Here is an 11,076-nt window from a genome sequence, read left to right as displayed (position 1 = left end):
AAAACACTATATAATGGTGAAGCGCTTGGATTCTAGTAGTTGGAAAAAAAACAAGAATTCCTTCAGTGCCCTAATACCTTCAAGGGTCATAAAGGAAATTAAATACGAAAGGGGGTCTGTTGTGGTTTTGTTTTATTTTAATGGTCTTAAGAGAAAATAAAATGGGAAAGAAAATAAAACATAGTAGGGAAGAAAGGAAAAAGAAGGTGAAAGAACTTATTTTATTTTGTTGTGTTTTAAGTTCAAAAATAAAATAAGTGAATGAATGAATGAATGAATGAATGGTATAAGGAAAGGCTCACCATTTTCCCTGTCTCAGTTTCATAAGTCAAACAGATATAGGGAAGTTGATGTTTCCCCAGGCTTACTATTTGGTCACAAGTAGGAATCAAACTAGCTGACTCATCATTTCCAAGACAGAATTGATTATCATTCAAAAAACAAATAAACAAACAAACAAACAAACAAATCTCTCTTTTTAACTTCCTATGTTCTGTTGAGGACCCCACTATCCTTCTAGTTACCCAGCTTTGAAACTAAAGAGGTGTTCTCAACTCTTCCCATACTCTCCTTCTCTGTAACATATTTATTAATTTCATTTTAGTTTTCAACATTCACTTCCAGAATATTTTGAGTTCCTAATTTTCTTCCCATCTCTCCTCTCTCTCCACCCCAAGACTACATGCATTCTGAATACCCCTTCCTTTAATCTGCCCTCTCTTCTATCCCCCCCCACACTTCTCTTATCCCCTTCCTCTTCTATTTTCTTCCAGGGCAGGATCGATTTCTATACCCCATTGCCTGTATATCTTATCTCCCAGTTACATGTGGAAACAATTTTTAACATTTGTTTTTAAAACTTTGGGTGCCAAATTTCCTCTCTTCTTCCCTCTCCACCCATTCTCATTAAGAAGGCAAGCAAACTGATACAGGTTATACATGTGTAGTCATGCAAAACACTTCCATAGTAGTCATGTTGTGAAAAACTAAGTATATTTCCCTTCATCCTATCTCACTCCCCCCATTTATTCTATTCTCTCTTTTGACGCTGTCCCTCCTTAGAAGTGTTTGCTTCTGATTACTCCCTCCCCCAATCTGCCTTTCCCTCTATCATCAACCTGCTCTCTTATCCCCTTCCCCTGTATTTTCCTATAGGGTTAGACAGATTTCCACACCCAACTGAGTGTGTATGGTATTCCCTCCTTAAGCCAAATCTGATGACAATAACATTCACTCATTCCCTCTCACCTTCCCCCACTTCCCCTCCACTATGAAAGCTTTTTCTTGTCTGTTTTATGTGAGATAATTTACCCTTTTTCCTTCTCCCAGTATAATTCTTTCTCACCCCTTAATTTTATGTTTTAGATATCACCCCTTCAACTTCAACTCAACCTGTGTCTATCTATCTATCTATCTATCTATCTATGTATCTATGTATCTATCTATCTATCTATCTATCTATAGCTACATATACATATATTTTTTCCTCCAACTACCTTAATACTGAAAAAGGTCTTATGAGTTACAAATATCATCTTTCCATGTAGGAATGTAAACAGTTCAACTTCAATAAGTTCCTTATGATTTCTCTTTCCTGTTAATCTGTTCATGCTTCTCTTGAGTCTCGTATTTGAAAGTCAAATTTTCTATTCAGCTCTGGTCTTTTCATGAAAAGTGCTTGAAAGTTCTGTATTTCACTGAATGTCTATTTTTTCCCCTGAAGGATTATACTCAGTTTTGCTGCACAGGTTGTAATCCTATCTCCTTTGACTTCCAGAATATTGTATTTTTCCTCTAACATTATGCCATAGATCAGGTAGTCACTATGTGGACAAGACTCCCATGACTTTTTTTTAAAGGTTAATATATGGATAAAGGATTAATGGTGACCTGAGATCTATTGCATAGAAAAATTACATATGTTATCTCTCCCATTTCTGTGTCATATGCAGACTGATGAATATGCCAAATGTGTCTTCAGTGAAGTTGATAAAAGTGGCAAACAAGACAGACATGACTAAGGACAACAATTCTGCAAAAACGCATAACCAGTGATTTCCAGTGGTGACTCAGGTAGGTAGTGATATGCAGTGCTAAAATGCTTGATCCGTGAGAGAATGCTTATCGACTGGGGAATGGCTACACAAGATGTGTTGTGATGGAATATTATTTTGCAGGAAAATTTCAGAAAAAGCCTGGAAAGACTTAAATTAACTGATGCAAAGTGAAGTGAGCAGAGCCAGGAGACTATAACAACAGTAACAACATGAGGAACCATGAATGACTTAGCTATTCTCAGCAACACCAAAATCCAAAGGACTCAAGAACTGATGCCATCTGAATACAGACTGAAGCATGCTATTTTTTTCTTCTCCTTTCTTTCTCCCTTTCTTTTTTCTTTCTTATTCAAATCTTCTTGTACAAAAGGAAATGTTTTATGGAAATGACTGCACAACTGCACATCTCAGATTCTTACTGTCACAGAGCGAGGGAAGGGAAACAGGGAAGGACAGAATCTGGAACTCAGAACTTTAAAAAAACGGTTAAAGGTTCAAAAAAAAGTGACGTGACGTGAAACAGCGAAGCGTGCGTGACGTGCGTGGTGTGCATAGCGTGCATAGCGTGCGTGACGTACACAGCGCAGCGTGACGTGCATAGCGTAACGTGTGTGATGCGCGTGACGTGGCGTGGCGCGGCTAACGTGCGTAGCGGGACGTGACGTGCGTAACGTGCAAGACGTGCACGGCGTAGCGTGGCGTGCGTGGCGTGACGTGCTGATGTGCCGTGATGACGTATTAGCGTGGCGTGACGTGCTTGGCTATGGCGCCCGTTTTAAGAATTTTTTATAACCTGGCATCAGTCTTGATCATATTGTCTGGTCCACTGTTCTCGAAAAGGACCAAAATGACATCACTATGTTGGAGTCAAGTTATCAGTTAGGAATTCCCTGCTAGTCCATATGAACTTTTGGAGCGGAGCTATCTCTAAATTTGCACCTCTCGTGTTTCTTTTCAGCTATTGCAATTCTGCTTTGCACAGTACCGTCTTTGATGTCCTTTGCCAGAATCTCACATGTCACACAATCAATTCCAAAGTTCTTCAGAGAGACTTTGAGAGTGTCCTTGTAGCACTTCTGACCACCATGTGAGTGCCTTCCTTGTGTAAGTTCTCTGTAAAATAATCTTTTAGGAAAATATGCATTTGGTATTTAAATAATATGGTCAGCACATCGAGTTGTGCTCTCTTCAGTAGAGTTTGAATGATTAGTAGTTTTGCTTGAGAAAGGACATCAGTGTCTAGAATTTTCCTAAGAAAATTCACATGGAAATAATTCAGTTTATTGACATCGCTCTTGAAGTAAGCACAACAGCTCTTCAGTTTGGTAGGCAAGTCTAATCGTTCTTCTCTCCTACACTTTCCTTTGGAGCTTCCTAAACACTGAGTGAGCTCTGGCAATCGATGTCTCAACCTCGTACATCCTTGGAAAGTTCACTGCCAAAATAAGTGAACCACTGAAAAGCAGTGTTATCAACTTGGGCCCTCAAGAAAGTAGTAGTGTGTTCAAATCTGGCCTCAGATACTTACTAGCTACATGATCTCAGTTTCTCATCTGTAAAATTACTTATAGAAAGAAATGACAAAAGCACTTCAGTATTTTTGCCAAGAAAACAGACATGACTGAAACATCTCAACAACAGCAAAAATGTCACATAGATTCATGTCTTTCTTACATTCAGTTTTGATGTCACTTTAGAAATATGACTTCTTAATTGGAAACAGTTCATTAATTTATTCATTTATAACCCTTAAAGAAATAGTATTTTACAACTGAAAATGTTAGACATCATAGTAAAATTGAAAAAGAAAAACAGAAATTTTTTTTAAAAGTGATAACAATAACTAAATATCAAACTAATTAGATTTGACCCTACTGCTAAGAAAAGAGTTAATGTTTTGAAAAGGCATTAACTTTTTCAATATTTTAATTTACAATAAGACAGCACACATTTAGATGGGAAAACAGATCAAACAGAACAACTCTTAAGTTTACTAGATTATGAAGCCTTGGGGATTCCAATTTAATTAAAAAGAAATCACTTAAAGAAGCCTTCAGAAAATTGCATTAAATTTTGTCCTGGCGATTCCATGTTATGTTGTTATATTTCTCAATACAACATAGGCTTAGAGGTTGGGGATGATGTGACTGGGGATATGGGATTCAGTTCAGATTGTCTTAACTCTCCCAATAGTAACTTTAACATATTATACTTTCAGGGATTTTCCAGATTTCCCATGTTTAAAGGAAAGAGATAAGTCCTTTGGGGTAGTTTAGGGACTTTCTGCAACGAGTACTCAAGGTTAGTTATTGTATTATGATCTTAAAAGGATTATACACATTTCATTTCATAATATTTCCATCAGTGAGGGTAATGGATAGCTTTGAAGTACTGTTAAGATTCTAAAAATCTCAGAGATAACCAGAAATTTAGGTCCATTATTTATTTTTTAGTAGCGAAGAGTATCAAAGAAAAAAAATAAGAATCCTTACTAGAAATCAATAAAATAATTTCATCTGCATCTATAAGAAATGATCAATTTTTATATTCTCTCTAGAGATAGAAAGCTTACTCCTTGTTGAATTAAACAAAAAAAATATTGGAGGAGTGTTAGGAAGCAGGGGAATGTAGCTCTCTGATCATTCTTCACAGCACGTACAAACAAGCTTTCTTTGCCGGCAGTATGATCCGTCATCTTCCATCTCTCCATAACTAGTATAATTTGGATTTTAAATCTCATGAACATAGATGAACACTTTCATTTAGAGATGGATTAGCATCTGAGAGTTAAAAGATAAAGTTTACCTCTATATGTTTTCAGAATACCATTAGATTTCAACTCCTTGAAACAGGGACTGATTTGTACCTTTTCCTAAGAACCACATAGATGTAGACTCCATAGAAGTCAATGAATATGCACTCTGGATTTGTAATTATGCCTTTTTACATGTAACAGCATTGAAGCATGGAGAGAATATCAAGATCTTGGTCCAATATGAGGATTTTTGACCTAGAGAATGCATTTATGATAATTCTATTTCTCCTGCACCATTATGTTATACAGAGAGAGGGCAGTCACTAGGTGGACCAGATTCCATGACTTTTTTTCAAGGTTTATATGCAGATGAGGGATTAAAGATGACTTGAGTAATATGGAGTATTCAATAGAAAAGCGAAATGATGTTACATGCAGCAACTGTCTGTCTCAAAGGTACTGTAGAAATAAAAACTTAAATTGTACACTGATTAATGAGACAAAGACTATTGGGCCTCTGGTCTCAGAGGACTTCAGCAAGAGTAGAAATGCTGCCATCTCCCATTCTACTGAACTGTTTTGTTCTTAGGGGCCTCAAAAGAGGAGGAAAGAGAGACAACAAAAAAGACATTTATATTTGGCATGTAGGTAGGCATGATATTCATTTCTAAAAGCAAAACTCAAGGCTTAGGAGAGCTAGTGAAAAGGGGGGTTATTGGCAGCAAATGATGGTTCCTTTTTGTGTACAGTCACTTAATACCCCATGGTATCTTATCCTGATAAGTTGAAATGATCACCAATTACATTCTAATTTTCTAAATGTAATTTTTATTTTAACCATTTACATTACATTATGATGAAAGTATCAACAGACCATCCTGAAAACTGAGCCTTATTAGGTTGATTTGTGACATATCTTTTTACTCTTATTATGTGTTGTATTAGGTAATATTAATAAATACTTAGCATCAGGAACTAGTTTTCATGTTTCCTACCCCAGTGCATAGCTCTAGGAAGCAGCTTTGTGTATATATTTGTGTGTGTTTGCACATGCATGTATGAATACATGTATCTACCTGTCAAATAATTCTCGGTTGTCTCTGTAGATGCCAAGCTCTGACCCAGTAATTAAGGAAAATCAGACCCTCTGCACCAAGTTCTCCTTTGTGGCTTTCTCCTCTCTAGGTGAGCTACATGTAGCCCATGCTCTTTGTGGTATTCTTAGCCATATACACATTCACTGTGTTAGGAAACCTGGTGATCATCTGCCTGATCTGTGTGAGCCCTACCCTCCACACTCCCATGTATTTCTTCCTGGTAAATCTATCCTTCCTGGAGATGTGCTATATCACCAGTGTGGTGCCTCAGATGCTGGTGCACCTGTTGGTGGAGCCCAAGACAATGAGTGTGACATGTTGTGCAGCTCAGATGTGTGTCTTCACCATCCTGGGGTTGACAGAGTGCTGCCTGCTGGCAGCCATGGCTTATGATCGCTTTGTTGCTATCTGCTACCCATTACACTACACATTATTGATGAGCCATTGGGTCTGCTTGCAATGGGCTGCAGCGTCCTGGACAACAGGAGTGGTTGTGGAGTCAGCACAGACCACCTGGATCTTCACTCTCCCCTTCTGTGGCACAGGACAAATCCAGCACTTTTTTTGTGACATCATGCCTGTGGTGCAGCTGGCCTGTGTGGATACCTCCCACAATGAGATTGTGTTGTTTTCTGTTTCCGTGCTCTTTATTATGAGCCCCTGTCTGCTCATTCTCTGCTCCTATGCCCGCATTCTCATGGCCATTCTGAGAATGCCCTCTGCTGCTGGCAGGCACAAAGCTTTCTCTACTTATTCCTCCCTCCTCCTGGTTGTCTCTCTCTTTTATGGCACAGCCCTCTTTACTTACCTTCAACTTAAGGCTGCCCATACTCCAGACACAGACAAAGCAACTGCCCTCAAGTACACAGTAGTCACCCCTGCACTCAATCCAGTCATTTATACTCTAAGAAACAAAGAAGTGAAAGGAGCCTTGTGGAGAATAGCTAGGAGGTACCCCCTTAGCCAAGCTGTCTAAAATTGGCCCAAAGATCATAATTAGTAAAAACAAAACAAAACAAAAAACCTTAATCTTTCTGTGCTTGGCCCTGTGCTTTTTAGCCTTTTATAGTTTCCTTTGAGTAAGGGCTTGGATTGGCACAGTCTTCAGATATGCAGAAGACTCAAAGGTGGGGAAGATAGCTTATGTACTGGATGATAGAATCATGGTCCAAACAGATTTTTTTTCCCAAACAGATCTTGATGGGTTGAATATTAAGATGAAAAGTTAAGATGAAATGCATTGGGCATTAAAAGAAAAAAAAAGTTATCCAATTTTGCTGAGCAAAGACAATTTTTTATGATTCAACCCTAGTGTCTTCTCTTCTACTACATGAGCTGTTGTATAGTTTGTATAGTTCTTTATTAAAAACTTTATTTTTTTATATTTATAACACTGTCCCCCAAATTGTTAGTTGTTTCAGGTACTCTAGAAACCACTAAATTTACTGTAATACTTTAGTTATCTACCTTTGAAGGTTGTACTGTGTTTTCTACTTAATAAGATATTAAATTAGATAGGCATATTTATTGATTATTCATATCTAACTGCTAAATCAATCGGGAATTTTATTTATTTTAAGGTGAGGAGGAACTTATTTTCAGATTTTTTTTTCTTTAATTTTGTGTTTGCTGAAGAAGACTATGCTAACACTTACAAATACCTGCTACTGATTTCTAACATCTTAGTGCGCCAATAGAGGCTAGGGAGGAAGGAGAATGCAGCTAAATTGGATTAAAGACAGGAATCCAAGAAACTGGTGCATGACTAAAAGGTGTGGGAAACTGGCTCACTTTGGTACCCAGGAGGTATAGTCAAAGGAACAGTTTCTCCCCTGCAGAGTATTTGCTGTATTTATCTTCTTGCTATTGGCACTCATCACTTGTATGTGCTATAAATAGAGGCTGATCCTTCCACAAAGGAAGAAGATAGAGAGAGAGAGGGAGTACCTCTACCTACATTTTGGCTTATTAGAGAAGGCTTCATAGAAAGCCCAGAAGATAATCCAAAATGGAATACAACAAGAAAAAAAAACATCCTGAGGAGGCAGAGGAAAGTTGATAGTACAGTGGTAAAAAAGCCTGGCAGGGGCAGTTAGGTGGCGCAGTGGATAGAGCACCTGCCATGGAATCAGGAAGACCTGAGTTCAAATCCAGACCCAGAAACTTGATACTTACTAGCTGTGTGACCCCAGGCAAGTAACTTAACCCCATTGCCTAGCAAAAAGCAAAAACAAAACAACACAAAAGCCTGCCGGAAAGAGAGGAGGCAACTCTGATGTTAGAGCTATATAGCATGTATCCCATAAATGTAAATAAAATAGTAATATTCCAGTGGGAGGAGCATCCCACTGCCATAAAAGTGTTTCAAGTAGAGAAATTCTTTAAGATGAAGCCTCAGTTTGACATTACATATTCCTCCCTTGTTGGGTGTTTCACTTACCTACTTAGTCTATGTTTACCTCCACCTTTGGACCATTGTTCTAAAAGCATTTTTGAACATCCTCACACTAGAATTCGGTTATCTTCAGAACTCTGATTTGACCTGGACTACTGCTTGAAATGTCTTCTCTTTCATCCATGTGAAGGATTCTCCCTCAGAGCTTGTTAATTGTGCTTTTCACAAACCTTACAATCTTCATTTCCTTCCAAGGGCAAGGATGTGAAAACAATTGTAAACGTCAGTTTTTTCTATGTATTCACTTACTTGCTCCTCCCATTACTGGTATCAGTTCTGGAGGATTTGCTTTCTTTCAGTATGCTGTGGGAGAATAATAGGAAGACAAAAATGACTATGGTGGTGCTTTCGTCTTTCGCCTTTCCCCTCCAATTAAAAGTACAACAATAACAGCAACAACAAAAACAACCTAATTGATTGTTTAGAAGAAAGAGCCGAGTTCATGGTTTGTTTGTTTTTTTTCTCCCTGATCTGGAAATTAACCAAAAATGAATGAATTTTCTTTTATTCAGCTCAAAGTCATACTAGGACAGATTTTTTGGTCAATATATAGCAGTTATGAAATCTTCCTCTGTAATTCTTTCTCTTCTCTTTCTCCCTCCTTTCCCCCACTTATAGCCCCAGATATTTTCCCCATTGTCTTTTCTCTGATGCAGTTGAGTAATGCAACACACAGAACAGCAGTGCAATGGTTAATCATATTTATCTTAGAAAATCAGCCCTATATTGGGGCAGCTAGGTGGTGCAGTGGCTAGAGCACCGGCTCTGGAGTCAGAACAACCTGAGTTCAAATCCAGACCCAGAAAGTTGATACTTACTAGCTGTGTGACTCTAGGCAAGTCACTTAACTCCAATTGCCTCACCAAAACAAACAAACAAACAAACAAAAAACAGCCTTATAAAGAAAAGGGAAACAGAAAGAAAATTCTTAAGAAACATGGAGAGAATAATTTTATTACCTTAAAAAGAGAGTAGAAATAAATATATCAACTCGGCATAACCGACTCCACTTTGATTCGACTTCATTTTGTGATAAAATTGTGTTAAGTTGTTTTCCTATCAATTTTCAATCACATAAACAATTTGTGGTATGTTCATCATGTGTGTGCCTGTAGGCAACTGATAAGTATCTTCTGATAGGACAGATTACCAATGGTAAAATATTATGAAGAAATTCATCAGTAGCTTATGTAATGAACTACCAATCAAATTTGGTGGTAAATTAGGACCATCCCTAGCTAGAACTTTAAGAAAGCACGGGAAAACTTGCTCCTTGGCTGTGACCAAAATAGACTCCCAGGTTCTCTGCTGGTTAATGAACAGCTCATGTTTGCTTGAGGGCAGGCCTAACTGACAAACTTGCCAGACCATCACCTTGGAGGGAGAGGTAACCTTGTCGTCACCATCTTTATGAAAAACACTTACTGGAACCTCTAAGATGAAGGTTAGTGGTCTACTCTTAAAGGGGGGATTATGAATTTGTGCGATATTATCATCATAGGATCATCAATTTAGAGTTGGGTGACACCTTAGAGGTTATCAAGTCCAAGCTCATCATTTCATAGATGAGGAAACTGAGTATTAGAGGGGTAAAGGCCATGAGTCTAGTATGTATCAGGGGTGAGATTCCAGCACAATATCCACTAGAATATTCTGCCTCTCATTAGCCATAGCAACCCAGAGACCAGTTACTCAGTCATACAAGGTCATCATAACTGTTCGTGAAAATATCTCAGTTTACTGAAGCACTGACCTACACTTAGGTTTATATACCCATAACGATTTACAAAATGCTATCTTCCAACCTAGACTCAAAGAAAGTAGTTCAGCCAGAGCTTTACAGCTCATTATGCCCACTGCACTTTCTGTAACACAAGATGTGGAGTTGATGGGTTATTCCCTTGTAGGACTTCTGCTTTACAAGCCAAACAGAATTCCATCATCCAGAGCTGCAATAGTAACTGTACTCGTATTCAGACAATCTTGTCTCTAGAGATTTCATAGGAAGATATTTGTCATTACTATTGTGGTTTAGTGACAGTCACCGTCTCCACGTAGCCATGCACAGAGAATAAAAACATGCTCTCTGATAGTCAGTTCCCTAGTGGCAACCTGATTCCCTTTTTATGCTTGGAGAGTGGCTCCATTCAAAATGGCTTAACTTTTAAACTGACAGTTAAGACTTCTATTGCTATTAGAATCATTAAGATACGTGGACTCAAATGTATTGTTTGCATTTTCATTACTTATCTCTAGGCACTCGGGGTAGACATTTCCAGATAAATTGTTCCAGGCATGGTAGTATATTAGTATACAACATCTGAAAGTGTTGACATAGCCATCATCCCCAAACACAACCATCCTGGATTGTAGAGCATTTCTGTCTGGTACAACCAAGCAAACCACATGCACTGACAATAATAGGGGCTGATGGCCCTTGCTGTACTGTCCTCAGAAAGTAAGAAATACCATCAAGGCTTGGTTCATTCGGTCTTCCAATCCCATACTATATCCTTGATAATGACACCCATCAAATCAGAAAGCTGGGAAATAATTTTTTATAGCCAATGTTTCTAATAAAGGCCTCATTTCTAAAAATGTGTAGAGAACTGAATCAAAGTTATAAGGATACAAGTCATTCACCAACTGAGAAATGGTCAAAGGATATGAACAAGCACTTTTCAGATGAAGTAATTAAAGCTATCTATAGTC

At 38.1% G+C, this 11,076-nt stretch overlaps 1 protein-coding gene across 1 annotated transcript; it reads left to right on the top strand.

Annotated features, from left to right (window-relative positions):
- The first annotated feature begins 5,360 nt into the window (after positions 1-5,360).
- Positions 5,361-6,885, top strand: LOC110204297 (olfactory receptor 10A4-like). The gene is given in 3 exon segments (XM_020980536.1): positions 5,361-5,456; positions 5,919-6,011; positions 6,013-6,885. Coding segments are annotated over 3 exon segments (1,062 nt in total).
- The last annotated feature ends 4,191 nt before the right edge of the window (positions 6,886-11,076 follow it).

The sequence above is a fragment of the Phascolarctos cinereus genome, unplaced genomic scaffold (genome assembly GCF_003287225.1).
Source record: "Phascolarctos cinereus isolate Bilbo 61053 unplaced genomic scaffold, phaCin_HiC Scaffold_223;HRSCAF=812, whole genome shotgun sequence".
In the NCBI taxonomy this organism is placed as follows: Eukaryota; Metazoa; Chordata; class Mammalia; order Diprotodontia; family Phascolarctidae; genus Phascolarctos; species Phascolarctos cinereus.
This window is presented reverse-complemented; position numbering and strand designations above follow the sequence as displayed.